At 37.6% G+C, this 19,186-nt stretch overlaps 1 protein-coding gene across 1 annotated transcript in view; it reads right to left on the reverse strand.

The window, feature by feature from the left end:
* Nucleotides 1–2,788: 2,788 nt before the first annotated feature.
* drosha (drosha ribonuclease III) overlaps nt 2,789–19,186 on the reverse strand; it is a 149,438-nt gene continuing 133,040 nt past the window's right edge. The window contains exons 29-32 of the mRNA XM_039753150.1: nt 17,944–18,047; nt 7,563–7,655; nt 6,250–6,296; nt 2,789–3,081 (exon numbers count right to left, since the gene is read on the reverse strand). Coding sequence (XP_039609084.1) covers nt 2,954–3,081; nt 6,250–6,296; nt 7,563–7,655; nt 17,944–18,047 — 372 coding nt within the window. The 3' untranslated portion in view covers nt 2,789–2,953. The remainder of the gene's footprint in view (nt 3,082–6,249; nt 6,297–7,562; nt 7,656–17,943; nt 18,048–19,186) is intronic.

The raw sequence follows: 19,186 nt of genomic DNA on the forward strand, positions 1-19,186 counted from the left end.
ATTTAAAACCAGAAAGCCACAGCCAGTAAATATGTGCACTAAGTATGGCAGAGAACAGTAGAATGCCAATTATACAGGGAAATTCAAGTGAGGGAGGACCCCGAGTTATGACGTGTTACTCACGTAATAATGAAGCAACAGAAATGAAATAGATACTGTGCATACCATCATAGATGGGTAAACGATCAAATCCCATTCGTTGTTGTAAGTGGTCACCTTCTTCTTCCAAACACAGACGTGCTCCATATTTGCAAAGGTATTCACAAGCATTGTACGGGTGGTGGCAGCAATTTCTTTCCTGCTCAATGTTTTTCTGGAATTGTTCCAGTCTATGAGGCTTGTTCTTATACACGTTTCCGTTCCGTGGTCCCCAAAGGAAGAAATCCGTAGGTGACAGGTCCAGGGAACAAGGTGGCCATAGTCCCATTGAAATGACCCGATTGCGAAAAAACAATTCAATTTGTGCCATGCTGCGAGCCGACATGCGACAGGTTGCCCTATCTTGCTGGAAATAACCTTTGTTAATCTCATGGTCATCCAGTTCATTCACAAATAAGTCAATAAGAGCGCCATCCCTCACATATTTATACATTTATCCAGGAATACTGTAATTTTTATTTCATTTGGATTGCTTCATCATTAAGACGGTAATACATCATAAGTCGGGGTCCCCGCTCATTAGAATCACCCTGTATTTAGGCTATGAGGAGCAAGACATAGTCAGTATACCCACTTAAATTTTATGAATTGATGATTTCATTTCCATGAGGAAGTTCTGTTGTTTATGAAGATGATGTTTCTGTCTATTGGGGGTCTTAGCTCATTTGATCATTGGTTACTTAGAAGTAAATAAAGGTTTATAAAAGAACTCTACATTGTAAAGAGCAGCAAACAAACACAGGTTTCCTGAAAGAATTAAAGATGTTTGCAAGAAAGCAAAAGAGTAGATGGTAAGGGCCAAGTTATTGAGAACCTGTACTTCTTTAATGGTCATCAGAGTTGCAAGAAATGCCCTTAAATCTTTTCTTTAAACAAACTTTTAAAGAATTTTAAATAAATTCAACCATCGATTTTGTTTAAAACAGTTTATTTGGGTATTATGTTTTGATTCAGTTGTAGTTTTCACTGTTTTTCTTTTTTTTCACCCCTAAACAGACATGTTTTTCCAGCACATCCAAAGGATTTCAAGTCAGCTTGAGATCTGGTGAATTTGGAGACCAAGTAAACATCTTAAACTCTTTGTCACGTTCCTCAAACCATTCCTGAATAATTTGTTGCAGTGTGACAGCGTGCATTATTCTGCTGACAGAGGTCACTGTGGTCTGAAACAATCTATAGGTAGGTGGTACATGTCAAAGTACTGTCACATTCACATGAATCTCAGGACCCAAGGTTTCCCAGAAGAACATTGCCTAAAGCATCACTGGCTTCTTCCAATTGTACATCCTGCTGCAATCTCTTCCCCAGGTAAATGATGTACATGCACCAGTCTGTCTTTAAGATCTAAAAGAATATGTGATTAATCAGACCACCTTCCAATGCTGCATGATTCAGTTTTGATGCACACATGATGGTGCACTTGGTGGATAGAACACTCTGACCAGTCTGCAGCCTCATTCACAGGAATCTGCAATGCACAGTATGTTCAGACACATTTTACTCATGGCCAGCATTAGGTTTTTCAGCACTTTGTGCTAAAGTAGCTCTTCTGTGGGATTAGCCAGCCTTCCGTACCCACGCACACCAATAAGCTTTGGTCATCCAGGATCCTGTCACTGGATCTCCAGTTGTCCTTCCTTGGATCATTTTGAGTAGGTACTAACCACTGCACACCCTGAACATCCAACAAGACCATTTTAGAGATGTTCTGACCCAGTCATCTAGCCATCTTAATTTGACACTTATGCTTGCCCATTTTTCGAGCTTCCAATGCATCACCATTAAAAACTGATTGTTGGCTGCCACCTCATTTACAAGTGTCATTGTAATGAAATAATCAATGTCATTCAAGAATATACCACACAAGGTTCCTGTGTCTTCCATTTTCTTTCATTTATTTAAAACCTAAAAAATGCAAATGAGGTAACATTCAGCTTGGGTTTATACGAACCAAGCGTTAATTGGAATTTAGCTTGGAATAATAACTTGTATAAAACTCTGAAGGCAGAACAATTATACCAGTGTTTTTTCAACCACTACTCCATGGCATAGTGATGCACCATGGAAATAACAGCATAGCGCACTTGGGTCTGAACCAGTGAGGGACAAGCTCTGGTGGTGGTCGAGACCTGTCTGAGGGGGACCGAACTACCTGGAGAAGCTGGCATAAGAACAGATCTGCGATGTTGCAGACACAGTACCTATAACACATCAAACATGTCTCCTCGCTGCTAGAGTCCATCTGTGCGTGTAGTCGCCAGGCAGTCTCACAGGTCTGGTGGATAGTGGACATATGAGTTGTCTCTGACACAGAGAGGGGTGGGCAAAGGGACAAACTGGCTGGGAGATGCCACTGAAGTGCTCACTAATTGCCACGTCTGTGAAAAATGATCTTGGAGCTGCTTCTTTTAACGACTTCTCCGGTAGTCCTGCTTCTTCGGACAGCTGAACACGTGTATGAGATTATAATGTGTTTGTGGTTAGTAGAATAGTGGTGGTTGGTTGGGGTGGTTACCACAGAAAAAAGGTTGGGAACTATACATTTAAATATTTTATTTAGTTAGCATCTATACATTTCAGACATTAAAAAAAATCAAAAATTAAAAATAACTAAGATGAAAGACTAAAAATGTCAATAAAACACAATACAAATATAAGAACACAAAGAAATGCTACTGTTGCCAAGATCATGATTTACAATTCTGGTAAAAGAAAAAAAAAAAAAAGTCTTGAAGGACAATTTTGTATAAATAGTCTAGTCCTTACAGGATATACATTTTTATACATCTAACTACTACTTCCTATCTTCTGTTTCATCCGATTCTTTCTCCTGAAGTTCCCGTTCTCGTCTCATTTCTTTCAGCTCTTGTCTATACTTCCGCTCAATGAAGCGCTTCTGATGAGCCATCTGAGGAAAGTTATCTAAGAACAAATGTTTTAGATTAATAAAGGGAAAAATACTAGATAGCATTTTTTCCAGAAAGAAATATCCATCTAAAACAATCATTTTTGCATACCACATTTAAAATTTATACCAAATACGATATGTAGAGAATTAAACACTCTTTTGATTCATAAAATATGTGTCATGGACCAAAAAACACACACAAGAGGACCATTCAATACAACAGGATGACAAAGGTAGTTCCATATCCACATCAGACATTTAGAGAAAATTTGCTAGTACTCGAATACAAAAATGTTTTTAAATAACTGTGTGGTAATAAAAAGCAGCAGGCCTACATGCAGAAAGATTTTTCACCTGGTAATGGATGTGGCAAATAAAAAACTATAAAAAGGTTACCTTTACTTTTTCAAAAGTGTTTAATTTACTGGGCTAGAGTAAGAGGATTTCATTCTGCAAAAAGGCATATTTTATTACAATGGTGAATCTATAAACATACAGAATTGTTTTCAAAAATTTTAATGACATTTTATTTTTAAGTAACAAAACTCTACACCTTTATGCCGAACACCTCTACCAGAAAACATTTAACAACTTGCTTTAGAGCTGTTACTTTTAAAAATGAAAAAGAATAAGCAGTAACAGATTGATGAGATTATTAGGCACTTACTGTAATACAGAAAGATGTGTAACATAACACAGAATATTTTTAAACCTGCTTAATTCAACTTAGGGTTACCAAGTGCTGAAGCCTATCTAGACAGCACTGGGTGCAAGGTAGGAGATGACTCTAGACAAGGTGTCAGTTCATCACAGGGCCCACTCACTCACACACACACACACTCACACACTCACACACTCATGCTCATATTCACACCAAACCAGAGGTGGGTAGAGTAGCCAAAAATTATACTCAAGTAAGAGTAGCGTACTCAAGTACTGAGTAACTGTTTGAACATAATAAATAGATGATTTATTTTTTTAGAAATGCTGTAATAAAGATAGACAAAAATATAAAATAATGTGCAAATTCTGCCATTTCCAAATAATAAAATAAGAAAATGAGTAAAAATAAACTACATCTTTAAAAAATAAAGATTCACAAATAACGCAAAGTTGCAAATCTCAGTTTTTCACAACAAAGCTTTTGAAGCCAAAACCTACAGTAGGTAACATGTATGTTTGAACTACTTACAGTGACAAGATATACTGTACACTGACAGTATAATACTGTATATTCACTTTGGGGTGTAGCGGGTCTGCGGTTTCAAAAAAAGGCCAGTTTCAAATCCATAAAGCCGTCTCACTCTCTGTGGGCGCAATTGCATGACCACAGGGAGTTAATGAGGTAGTTGGAGCGAATCATTCTCAATTGCTTCATTGGCTTCCTGCGGCGTGTGATTAAGGCCCACAGAGACGGGAGTATATATATATATACGGGTCAGCACAAAAAAAAGAAGCGGGAATCAAAGAAAAGGAAAAAAGAAAAGAGGTTAAAGGACATGAAAGGCAGGCTTGGGAACAACAATCTGGCCACCTGGAGGGAGGAAGCAGTGTGAACTAGGGCCCCATGAAAGAGAATTAGCTGTGGCGCTCTAGGGGCTAGTTTGCCCCACTGAACATTTGGGTGGAGTGTGGCGAGCAAGGCAGGTGCCCTCCCTAGGCTTCCGAGATACGACCACGTGAGCCGACCTCAGACGGTCTGGCCGTGATGCCTGGATGCAGCCAAGATGGAGGTTGGCCAAACTGAGCTCGTGGCTGCCGAGTCTCCGCTGGCTACGTGAGCAATTGGTGAGCCAGGTGAATGAGAAGGAGGTGAGCTGAGATCAGGAGGAGTTGGTCTGCATTTTAACCTTGGATTTATTTATTGATTTTTTTTATCCTTACTTTTCACAATGATTTTTATGGATTTATATACATACTGTTTTTTAGAACACTGCACCATTGACACTTTTGTTGATTTTACTTTTGTTTTGACTATTTTTTAATAAAAGCACTTGAGCACTTTTTCCACCATCCTCTGGCCTCATCAGTGAATTATCCTCATGTGTCAGCTCATCTCGGTCATAACTATTGACGGTGTGGGTTAAGCAGACTCTCATGTGGGAAGAGGGCGTCTGTAGGGGACAAGCATCGTCACACATTTGCCCTCCAAACAGCACAGCTGATAGAAAATAACATTAGAACAAGGCAGCTTGTGCACATATGAGAAGTCTCACTTTACCATGACTTTCTGTGCATGTTTAGTTAAAACGTACTAGTTCTTCACTCAGTGAAGTGATGGTTAAGCTTCAGCAGGAGTTGGCACTCAAGGTTCTTACACTGAAGCTGTGACCGTTTAGCAGTGAAGAGGAGACCCACATGACTACAAAGTCTCTCACAGGCTGCAAGACGCAAGAAGTTTGTGTGTGGTCATGTGACTAAATAGCTACGTCTGATTGGTGAAATGGAGGCATGTGATTATTGTTGCGAAGTCCGATTGGTGAAACAGTCATGCAGTAGATCCAATGGTGACTTCTCTCTGGCAAAAATATAGTGTAATGTGTAAATGGAAAAAAGTAACGAGTCGAGTGCTGCCCAATGTAGCGGAGTAAGAGTAGCGTTTCTTCTTCACAAATGTACTCAAGTAAAAGTAAAAAGTATGGTGGAGTAAAACTACTCTTAGAAGTACAAATTTTTTAAAAAGTTACACAAGTAAATGTAACGGAGTAAATGTAACTTGTTACTACGCACCTCTGCACCAAACCAACATGGCATAGTACATTTTAACCTCAGAGGTACTGTATGCCTTTGAGGATGTGGTGGGGAAAAAACAGACTATTGGGAGGAAAACTAATGTAGACAGGGAAAGAACATGTAAACTCCACAAGGACAATGACTGGGTGTGGGATTTGAACCCTGGACACTGGATGCCTGCAATATAGGTAAGCAGTAACACTACACTGAGCTTGGCAATGCACATTGGCAGAATACTGCATTCATTTTCAAATAATTTTCAGCTTTTCTACATTTACTATATGACAAGTTCTGGGTGTCCAATTACAAAAGAAAGTTTAGATGACAAAAACATGTCTGAATAGAATTACAGGACTTAATTTTGTATAATTTTGGAAGCCACTCTAAATTTAACTTTGGTTTGCAGTATATTCAAAATTAGTTTTTCACTGTTTTATTAGATCACTTACATTTTTCAAGTGCATCCATTGCAGCTCCCATTTCAGCCTGCTGAATGCTGTTGTAAGAGGAAAGACACTTTATGAAACAGCCTACTATGTAATGATCATAGTTGCACATGTCAATGCTTTCTGATAAAATATATAATCAACACATCAATTAACTGTTAACATATGCATATGTTAATATATTATATATATGTTTATATATTATGTACGCTGAATGAATACAAAACATACAAAAAACAACAGGAAGTGAACTAAAATACTAGTGAGAACCTTAAAGACTATCAAAAGAAGGCAAATAAAATAAACAGTACATGCAACTACTTTTTGTCTCAAAACAATAAACTATAGGATGCTATCCAAATAAAATTATTTCAATATAAAAAAAAAGTAATTTTTATCATACTTGTTCAAATTACTGGATCACCTACATGGTGCAAATATCAGCATAAAGCCATTTAGTATAATGTATAATGAAGATAGAAAACGTCCAACTAATATATACTGAATGTATATATTAACATAAATAAGTCTACTTTTACAGATAGTTTTCTTCAATTTACAGACCACAGATTGATTTTCAATTAGATTACAGTTTAGGTTCTCAGATGGACATTTGTTTCATGTTAACAATTTTTTATTATTAGAAACTAGAAGGTCCACCACTGACTAACTTGGAGCTAATGGATATAAGAAATTACGCATTTGGACCTAATTTCCTGAAACTGACTATATTGTCCATTAATCTTATGGTACCATTACTGGTCACAACAGAACAGCCTCATAATATTAATAATCAACTACCATGCTCCACAGTGGGAATGAGATTCTTTTGTGTGCAATCCTCTACTGATTCCCAACCCCATGATGGTATAAATAGCTAGATGGTTCAATCGTAGTCATACCTACCCCTATAATCTAGTTAAAAAACATCTAAATCATGTTTGCAACATTCCAGAAGATTTGTTTATTGTAGTTTTTAAGCATCTTCTTCTGGCAGCAACTGTAAATGGCCAGTTGACATCAATGAATTGTTTACTTAAAGAAGAGTTGTTCAACACATGTCACATCTAGATACTGTAGCTTTCCAAATATGACCCTTTCACTTATTGTATTCTCTTGATTTTCTAACCATCTTCCATATTGTGCACCCAAGTCATTTTTTGTCAAGTTAGACACTATTAGGAATGATATTATAATAAACAACTGACATATGTAATTGGTATTTCCCAGATAAAGTATTTCCTGAATTATCATCAAATTGTTTATATATTTCAGAGACAATCTGTACAGTATTAAATCAATAAGCATTACTTTACCTTGGACCCTTACCACACCCAATCCTTTCCCCCTTAAAGTAAACAGCAACAGTATAGGTTCTTGCATGGGAAGGTCCCACAGTCTGAAGAGTCCTACAGTAGAAGTAAGATCAAAATAATTTCACTTTTACATGAAACATATTTTATAACTAAATAAAAACAATGAAATTAAAGGATAAAGGAAACACAACACACTGTTCCAAGGAAATCTGAGATGAATTGTCCGTTGCTGGACACAGAAAACAATGTACACAATTTCCTGCTCCATTTTTGTTACATCTTCTGATCCATCGAAGAGGACGCTCAAATCTGAAGTTATAGTCTTTGTAGTCTTTGCGATGCACTGCATGATACGCACCCCAAGCCCCCCTTCTCGAGAATGATAAATGGTCCTGACGTGAACTCCAAGCCTCTTGAGAAGCAGAATATCCTCCTCATATGAACACGTAGGACGTGCAAGTTTCGCTATGTGAAAGGCCAACAAAAAAAAAGTTACTCAGTGCTTGATGCTGTTCTTCAGTCAGCTTTTCTTGCCATCTGTCCATTGGACCACTGGGCCTCTGGTCCTGGCTGTGTATGTTATCAACCACTTGCACTACTTTCTGGTGCTCTCTACTATTCGCATGCTTATCAAAAGCTGGATGATTGAAGTTTTTAGTACATGTTTTTATCCGCCACAGTGGGATTTTCAAGGCATAGTTTGCACCACATTTCAGTGTGGGCGTCATTTGTTTGAAGCCAGCTGACCTCCTGCAGCCATTTTTCCAAGAACACATGCATGCACACAAAAACTAAACTGACTGCCCATTATGAAATATTGAAGGTTAAAATAACAGAATACAACAACACAGTCCATCTTGAGAGGCACTGTTATTTCTCTAGAATAATAAATAACAATGCTAGTAATCCCGGAGTCTTATTCTCTACGATTGTTCATCTGCTAAATCCAGGTCACTCAATGGAATCCCTCCAAAAACTTTCAGTGAAACTTGAGAATTTTGCTGTAATTTTTAATCAAAAAATGTATTATATTTGAAATAATATAGTGCATCTCTCCAATACCGAACCACCTAAACCCTGGTACTCCAGTTTAAACAAATTAAATTCTTTCACCAGGATAGATTTACCTGATTTATATAAAATAATTTCTCAACTGAGACCCTCCACCTGCGTCCTCAACCCAATATCAACAAGTTTTTTTTCAAAGAAGCATAGGGCGTACTAATTGATAGTATTCTTGACATAGTAAACTCGTCATTAGATACAAGGGTCTTCCCAGACTGTCTTAAGAATGCTGTGGTTAAACCCCTGATCAAGAAAAATAATTTTGAGTCCTTTGCTTTTGAAAATTTTAGACCCATTTCTAACCTGCCTTTAAGTAAAATTCTAGAGAAAGCAGTCATTATGCAGCTTAATAACCACCTCAATAAACATACTATTCTTGAAAAGTTTCAGTTGGGTTTCTGAACAAATCACAGTACAGAAAATGCAATCATAAAGTAGTAAATGACTTGCGGGTAAATGCAGACAGAGGCCTTTTATCTGTTCTCATCCTCTTAGATCCAAGTGCCGCATTCGATACCATTGATCACAATATTCTTAGAAATCGCCTTAGTCAATGGGTGGGCGTCTGTGACAGTGTCTTAAATTGGTTTGAATCCTACCTGGCAGGTAGAAAATTCTTTGTAAGTTGTGGTAATGATACTTCAAAGACCCATGATATTCTACATGGTATTCCACAAGGCTCTATCCTGGGTCCTCTGCTCTTTTCGATTTACATGCTTCCGTTAGGTCTGATTATGTTGGGGCATAACGTGAGCTACCATAGCTATGCTCATGACACACAACTGTACTTATCGATAACGCCTGACAACCCTGACTCTCTTGATTCACTGACACAATGTCTTACTTGTGTTTCTGAATGGATGAGTAGTAATTTTCTCAAAATAATAACGAGAAAACAGAAATTTTAGTGATTGGCGATAATGGGTATAATGAGGTTATTAACAACTAGCAGAATACCCATGCTTCGCAGCGGAGAAGTAGTGTGTTAAAGAAGTTATGAAAAAGAAAAATTTTAAAAATAACTTAACATGATTGTTAATGTAATTGTTTTGTCTTTGATATGAGTGTTGTTGTCATATATATATATATATATATATATATATATATATATATATATATATCTATATATCTATATATATTTATCTATATATATACAGTGGTGTGAAAAACTATTTGCCCCCTTTTTGATTTCTTATTCTTTTGCATGTTTGTCACACAAAATGTTTCTGATCATCAAACACATTTAACCATTAGTCAAATATAACACAAGTAAACACAAAATGCAGTTTTTAAATAATGGTTTTTATTATTTAGGGAGAAAAAAATCCAAACCTACATGGCCCTGTGTGAAAAAGTAATTGCCCCCTGAACCTAATAACTGGTTGGGCCACCCTTAGCAGCAATAACTGCAATCAAGTGTTTGCGATAACTTGCAATGAGTCTTTACAGCGCTCTGGAGGAATTTTGGCCCACTCATCTTTGCAGAATTGTTGTAATTCAGCTTTATTTGAGGGTTTTCTAGCATGAACCGCCTTTTTAAGGTCATGCCATAGCATCTCAATTGGATTCAGGTCAGGACTTTGACTAGGCCACTCCAAAGTCTTCATTTTGTTTTTCTTCAGCCATTCAGAGGTGGATTTGCTGGTGTGTTATGGGTCATTGTCCTGTTGCAGCACCCAAGATCGCTTCAGCTTGAGTTGACAAACAGATGGCCGGACATTCTCCTTCAGGATTTTTCTTGGTAGACAGTAGAATTCATGGTTCCATCTATCACAGCAAGCCTTCCAGGTCCTGAAGCAGCAAAACAACCCCAGACCATCACACTACCACCACCATATTTTACTGTCGGTATGATGTTCTTTTTCTGAAATGCTGTGTTCCTTTTACGCCAGATGTAACAGGACATTTGCCTTCCAAAAGTTCAACTTTTGTCTCATCAGTCCACAAGGTATTTTCTCAAAAGTCTTGGCAATCATTGAGATGTTTCTTAGCAAAATTGAGATGAGCCCTAATGTTCTTTTTGCTTCATGCCCAGTCTCTTTCTTATGGTGGAGTCGTGAACACTGACCTTAATTGAGGCAAGTGAGGCCTGCAGTTCTTTAGACGTTGTCCTGGGGTCTTTTGTGACCTCTCGGATGAGTCGTCTCTGCGCTCTTGGGGTAATTTTGGTCGGCCGGCCACTCCTGGGAAGGTTCACCATTGTTCCATGTTTTTGCCATTTGTGGATAATGGCTCTCACTGTGGTTCACTGGAGTCCCAAAGCTTTAGAAATGGCTTTATAACCTTTACCAGACTGATAGATCTCAATTACTTCTGTTCTCATTTGTTCCTGAATTTCTTTGGATCTTGGCATGATGTCTAGCTTTTGAGGTGCTTTTGGTCTACTTCTCTGTGTCAGGCAGCTCCTATTTAAGTGATTTCTTGATTGAAACAGGTGTGGCAGTAATCAGGCCTGGGGGTGGCTACGGAAATTGAACTCAGGTGTGATACACCACAGTTAGGTTATTTTTAGCAAGGGGCAATTACTTTTTCACACAGGGCCATGTAGGTTTGGATTTTTTTTCTCCCTAAATAATAAAAACCATCATTTAAAAACTGCATTTTGTGTTTACTTGTGTTATATTTGACTAATGGTTAAATGTGTTTGATGATCAGAAACATTTTGTGTGACAAACATGCAAAAGAATAAGAAATCAGGAAGGGGGCAAATAGTTTTTCACACCACTGTATACTAGCGTTTCGCAGCGGCGAAGTACTGCATTAAAATTTTTATTAAGAAGAAAATTAAACCTTTTTAAACTGAGGGAAACTATGCCAATAATTATTTGTTAAGGATCTCTTTGTATACCATGTTGTCAGTTCGGCCCACCGGTTGTAACATGACCGAGCTGTGCGCTGAGCTTACTCTTGAGCATGTAACTTACAGTTGGCCATGTGAACAGTAATCTTGTCTCAAATCTCACAGCTTGGATTGCTACTGTCATAATTGGTTTGAGTTTCATGGTTTGTTTCAATTACGACAGTATTTGTAGGACTTGTGTTGAAGAGACATTCGGCATCTGTCAAGCATTGTAAGTATACAACCGGTTTCATTGATAACTTCACATCCAGCTTTTGAGAGTTTAAACATTCATAAACATCAAAGTGTCCACTACTGAAATCGTCACCTGTCAATCTAAGATGTTTAAGAGGCATTGGCGGTTTCGAAAGGTGTAAAATATTTGGCCATTTCGGTACACTTGAAAGCGACAACCGAACAATTCAGCGGCAGCCATCAACTCACATGCAGAACCATAGGTGAAGGGCTTAAGCATTTCACTCTTATAGTGCTCCTGTGTACTATAATTATCTCCTGTACCGTCATCAGTCCACACCTTGAACCTGTCCCAGTCATACAATACATAAGATAGAATGTTCCTCCAGATATCAAGAGTGAGCCTGATATGGCCGTGCAATATGTAACACAGAGAATGGAAAAGGTAGGTGCCATCTCCGGGCATGAAAACCACTCGGTAAGTGACAGTTTGATCGATAGTGATCATCTCGATAGACATGGTAATGGGGGTTGGAACGATAAAGGAAATGGGTACCTGAGCAATGTAAAGTAAGTCTAAAATATCTACACAATAACTATAATTGTAATAAACAAACAATAAAACAGCGGAGAAGCCGTGGATTAAACAAAAAGGCTGTAGTTATCAGTAGAGAGACGTGAATCCCGTGGCGAAGCAAGGAGACCGGAGCGACAGACGGCCTTATATAGGTAGGCAGCCAACAACGTGGGAGGCGTTGGGATGGGGGACCCAACACCACCTCACACGGTGACCGAGGTGCAGTCTATGGACATATATATGTACATAAGTAGGATTCAGTTAGTGTTGGGAACCCGTGTACCAAATTTCTTGAAGATGGGCCCATAAGTAACAAAGACTGTTGAAAAGTTCAATATGGCGGCCGACAGTGGCATCATACCACCGAAATAAGTACAAAATTTCAGCCTTTTATCTACACGGGAAGTTGGAGAATTAGTGACGTTGGAAAGTTCAATATGGCGGCTGACAGTGGCATCATACCGCCGAAATAAGTATGTACATTGGTTTCGGTTAGTGCAAGGAAGCCGCCTACCAAATTTCGTGAAGATGGGGCCATGAATAAGAAAGTTTAATATGGCGGACGTTGTTGACCGTTATGCAGAGAATTTTGAAATGAAACCTGCTTAACTTTTGTAAGTAAGCTGTAAGGAATGGGCCTGCCAAATTTTAGCCTTCTACCTACACGGGAAGTTGGAGAATTAAGTGACGTTTGGAAAATTCAATATGGCGGCCGACAGTGGCGTCATACCATCGAAATAAGTAAGTACATTGGTTTTGGTTAGCGCAATGAAGCCGCCTACCAAATTTCGTGAAGATGGGGCCATAAATAAGAAAGTTCAACATGGCGGATGTTGTCGACCGTTATGACCGTTATGTGTAGAATTTCGAAATGAAACCTGCTTAACTTTTCTAAGTAAGCTGTAAGGAATAAGCCTGCCACATTTCAGCCTTCTACCTACATGGGAAGTTGGAGAATTAGTGATGAGTCAGTCAGTAAGGGCTTTGCCTTTTATTATTATAGATAAACTAGATGCATTAGAATTAAAAGTAAAGACGGAGGTAAAGAATTTAGGGGTAACTACTGACTCTGACCTGAATTTTAAATTTCATATTAATCAGATTACTAGGACAGCATTTTTCCACTTAAGAAATATAGCAAAAAAGTTAGACCTCTTATATCATTGAAAGACGCTGAGAAATTAAATCCACGCTTTTGTTTTCAGTCATCTAGATTACTGTAACGCTCTCCTCTCAGGACTACCCAAAAAAGACATAAATCGATTGCAGCTAGTGCAGAATGCAGCTGCTAGAATCTTAACTAAGAAAAGAAAATCCGAGCACATCTCTCCAGTTTTGATGTCACTACATTGGTTACATGTGTCAATTAGAATGGACTTTAAAATCCTGCTTATAGTTTACAAAGCCTTAAATAATCTCGCTCCATCTTATATTTCGGAATGTCGTACACCTTACACTCCAAATAATAACCTTAGATCTTCAAATGAGTGTCAGCTTAGAATTCCAAGAGCTAAACTTAAAAGAAGTGGTGAGGCAGCTTTCTACTGTTATGCACCTAAAATCTGGAATAGCTTGCCAATAGGAATTCGCCAGGCTAATACAGTGGAGCACTTTAAAAAAACTGCTGAAAAACACATTACTTTAACATGGTTTTCTCATCGCTTCATCTTAGTTTAATCCTGATACTCTGTATATTCAATTATTATCATTATTATTCATGGTATTAATATTCAAAATCTGTACTAACCCCTACCTTCTCTTCTGTTCTTTTTCCGGTTTTCTAGGGTGGCGACCTGCACCACCACCACCTGATCAAAGCACCATGATGTCTCTACATTGATGGATTAAAGGCCAGAAGTCCATATGACCGTCATCATCAGGTTCTTCCATGAGAAACCTGAATACAATGAGGACTGATCATTTATGTTAGGTAGAATGCCTAGAGGGGGCTGGGCGGTCTCGTGGCCTGGAACCCCTGCAGATTTTATTCTTTTTCTCCAGCTGTCTAGAGTTTTTTTGTTTTTTCTGTCCTCCCTGGCCATCGGACCATACTTTTATTCTATGTTAATTAGTGCTCCCTTATTTTAATTCTTATTTATTTTGTCTTTTTTCTCTTTCTTCATCAAGTAAAGCATTTTGAGCTGCATTATTTGTATGAAAATGTGCTATATAAATAAATGTTGTTGTTGCTTCTTTTGCGGTTCAGGTTCAGTCTGGCATTTCTTTGGAGGTGGAGGAATACCAAAGTAATTGCTCAACACTAGAATTACCAGAGCTTATGAAAAAACTCGTAGATCCGTCCCACCTTAAATCCGTCCGCACCTCTCCCAGCGTCTTTTGTCTTGTTAATGTTGAGATTAAGAGCAGCAAGCAGTCGGCTATTCCATCCCCCACCATCGCAGAACATGCACAAACTTCTCCCTGCTCTTGCCTTGATTGATTATCTGGGTGTGAAGTGGAGTTTTAGAGTGGAAATAATAGATCCTTATTTGGAACACACGCATTTCATGTGTGTTCCGTTTCTACAGTAATCTGTGTAAACACATTGTTAAAATAGAAACTTTTCCATATTTTAGTAATAAATGTTACAAAATCTAAGCATAAACTGTAGAATATGTAAGGGTTGATTTCCAAACCCTCATTCACAAAAGATTCAAGACTAGTACAGTAACTCCCATGGTGTAGCGGTAAGATTTGCTGTTGTAGCACGTTTACCGTGCCTCAGAGACCTGAGTGGGGAGAAACTGTTATTATTTTTTTCTTTTTAACCTCAAACAGACATAAAATTTATAAATTGGTATGCACTGTCAGTTAATGATATTGTTATATTTCCATGTGGGATGCTCCTTTTAAAATATTTTTAACAACTGAGACAGCAATTAACATGAACAAGTGTCCTTATAACTGTTATTTTTAAGATCCGTAACACACAGACAGACAGAGCACTGCGTAATAGAAACACAGACAAACAGGCAGAGAAGTCACTAAATAAACAGGGAAAGTACTGTATAATAGATATATCAAAAAACAGTGAAGGGAATAGTTATATAGATAGATAGGAAGGAAAGGCATTATATGATAGGCAGACAGGGAAGCTGCTATATAATAATAAAATTACTGTTATTACTATATAGATAGACGGAGTTCATAGTATAATAGACAGACAGAGAAAGCACTACTAAATGAAAAATAGGCGGGCTGGGGGTTAGAGCGTGATCGTCATTGAGAAAATAAAACTCAAAAAAGGAGGATGCAACATCATCAAGCTTCTGTTCCAAGACAGCCGGCTCCCCAGGAAAGTACACTGTGTCAGTGTCAAGTGCCCTTTCAATGTAATAGAAACAACAACATATAGAAAATTGTGCGCATTGCAACAGGTACACACATCGTAATGTAGGAAAGGCAGTTATTGTACACTCCAACTACCCCCCCCCCCCTTTTTGCCTGCCTGTTTGCGTGCCTCTTCTGATCTGACAGCGCGAGCGTTACTTAAGAGTCAGATCGGGGGAGAGGGGGAGGGGTTTGAGCACGTCAGCTTATTCTGTGCGGCTGGAACAACGCACATGTTGATCCTTTTTTTTCTTTCAGTACATGTGCCTTCCCAGTTTATTTAGTGACTTCTCTGCCTGTCTGTCTCTCTATTACGCAGTGCTCTATCTGTCTATGTGTTACGGATATTAAAAATAACAGATATAAGGACACTTGTTCATGTTAATTACAGTCTCAGTTGTTAAAAAATATTTTAAAAGGAGCATCCCACATGAAAATATAACGATCTCATTAGTTGACAGTGCATACCAATTTATAAATTTTATGTCAGTTTGAGGTAAAAAAAAAAAAAACTCTTCCTCCTTACCTGGGAATCAAACTCATTTCTCTGAGGCACAGCAGGAATGCTGTGACAGAATATCTTACCGCTCCTCACGGGAGATGTTGTATCATGCTTGAACCTTTTGTGAAAGTGCTTATTTGATCTTTAGAAATCAGGCTTCATATATTCTATAGTTTATGCCTACATTTTGTAACATTTATTACTAAAATATGAAAAAGTTTCTGTTTTAACAATGTGTTTATACAGATTACTGTAGAAACGGAACACACATGAAATGCGTGTATTCCAAAAACGATCTATTATTTCCACTCTAAAACTCCACTTCACTCCCAGATAATCAATCAATGCATGAGCTGCGAGAAGTTTGTGCATGTTCTGCGACTGTGGGGAATGGAATAGCCGACTGCTTGCTGCTCTTAAGCTGCACATTAACAGGACAAAAGACGCTGGCGTAGAGGTGAGGATGGATTTAAGAAGCGATTTAAGGTGGGATGGATCTACGAGTTTTTTCGTAGGCTCTGGTAATTCTAGTGTTAATGGAGCTGGCTTCTTGGACATTTTGATGAATGAATAAAATTATAAAAGCAGTGGCTCATACTACAGTCCAATGTTTAGCACATATCTTTCCTAAAATCTTAGGTACGCAAACGCATGTTACAACATTAGATCTGTCTAGAAATTGTTTATTTTGATAGCGCATACACACCTGTGCACCACTTATGTGCAACCCTGTCTATAAAGCTAATTGTAGAAGGTCACTTTACCTTCACTAAACCACTTCCAAGGTTACAGTAACATGTGAAAGTGAAGGACATAAACAAATACTTAATCTTAAATGTTAAACTTTATTATGAGTCTGATATATAGTTCACATAGCTGTCATGCTTTTTTAAATATTCACTGACAACCTGGTGGATGGGTGTATTGTCATCCTGGAAGATTTTACTTCAATAACAACAGAAATAGTGCTCTCTAGTGGAATCACTAAATACAACCAACGCCATAATAACCATCATAAATTTTGCCTATGAGGAACAAGTATTTGGGCCGGCAGACTTTTTCTATCATGTGGCATGCTGAAAGAAAACAACTTTTAGGATAACTTCTTTAAAAAAAAAAAAAAAAAAAAAAAGAGGTCACTAGATAACTGCAGAGGTCACTAGATAACTGCCTGTTTCATTTGTTCCACTCTAACCATAAATGTTAATTTTTCATCCATACTATTAAGTTAGGCACTACACCCAACCGCAATATCCTCTATAAAGTTGTTCACAGATTTACATTTCTGATAAATGAATGATTCAGAGTTGTGTGCCTGTTACCCTTGTATCCCAAACCAATGCACATAAATAAAGGTCATGATGTGTATATTTTAGTCTATAGTTGCAATTCGAGATATCAAGATATCAACATGTTCTGCAGTCACCACCACTGAAGTCACACAAGTCCCAACAATCTACATTATCTAAAACCCACTGAGATTATCACTGAGCAGCCAAAATTTCTTCACATAGATGCCAAAATAATAGCTGGGTGTCATACTTTACACTTTTAATAGTATGCTAGCTGCATATTTTCTCAAATGTAACAACTGTGTATAAGTGACTATTTTAAATATAATTTGTATCCCTAATATTACTCAAGTGTTTCCTTTACTTTTTTAAAGTGTGCTTTTGTATACTGTATACAGTACATATAGGTGCTTAAATAAAATAGTTACCAGAAGTTACAGTATTTTGTGAGTATTATGTGCAAAAAAAAAAAAAACACATGGAAAAAATGTTCTCTTTAATGCATACAGCATATACAAATTTTACTTTGATGAATATGTATTTTTTAACTATTAAAATAAACAAAGAAATTAAAGTCTTACTTGTACAAAGGTATATCAGGTTCTTTGCCTTCAGTTCTCAAAGTCAAACAGCACTGCTGGAGCTGGGACTTTGGGTCATTCCAGTCTTGATTGAGTATGAACTCCTTCAGAAACAAAAACACATAAAAAATCATGTAAACTTTTAAGAGGATATCAAATATAAATGCACAATTCTCCACAGCTGTTTAAGCAAAACCATCTATAGCACTTCAAATACACAGAAGAGTGTTCCATAGGGCATGCTAAAAGCTTATCCATTAAGACAGAAATATAAACAGAAAAATGCCTTAGTGTACAGTTACCAGTATCTATTTGATTCCTATAATTCTATACATCAAAAATTTTAAAATATATATTTTTGCTTTTCAACTCTAAGTAAACATCTCAAAAGTTAAATCCGGTAACAGATTTAGACTTTTCCTTTTTATAATAATCTGAGCAGACATCATTCCTATAATAATATTAGACCTGGAATACAAAGTGATACAAGATTTAACTTAGCTGACAATGTTTACATAAGATGTAATCATTGCATGTAGCAATACATACTAGAAGTTTAATAAAATTTATAAAGAATAAAAAATCCATCAGCTCCCTATACTTTGCACTGTAAACACTTGCTCTTTGTAAATCTGAAATGGAAAAGACTGTTGAAAAATGAAAGATTGATGAATAGATAGCTGTTTGGTAGCTATTTATTTTATAAATTCTTAAATAACAGCTGAATCTCCAGTATTTAAGATGAACACTTTTAAACATAAGTTTCATTCTTGTCACTCTTTCATAAAGGCTAGTATAATCTGGAAACTGCTGATTTATGCACCTTTACCACATTATCCATCCATCCATCCTCTTCTGCTTATCCGAGGTCAGGTCGCGGGGGCAGCAGCTTAAGCAGAGAGGCCCAGACTGCCCTCTCCCCGGCCACTTCTTCCAGCTCTTCCGGGAGAATCCCAAGGCGTTCCCAGGCCAGCCGGGAGACATAGTCCCATAGTCTGTAGCCGAGGACTTTACCACATTATTAACTATAAATTTCAGGAGGTTCTTTCCTGATGATCGTTGGCCTCTCATGGCCAAACTTCACATGACTCTACATTCTTCACAGAGCAGTGTTTTGTGTTCACTAAATAGCTTACATTTCTTTAGTATTGTAAGGCAGTTATATCGTAATTAAGACATCTTTTACCAATGCAAGACACTGTATAATGTAATAATTTTTTACTTCAACTCTCAGAAATGTTAT

This window comes from Polypterus senegalus, chromosome 5 (assembly GCF_016835505.1).
Source record: "Polypterus senegalus isolate Bchr_013 chromosome 5, ASM1683550v1, whole genome shotgun sequence".
Lineage (NCBI taxonomy): Eukaryota > Metazoa > Chordata > Cladistia > Polypteriformes > Polypteridae > Polypterus > Polypterus senegalus.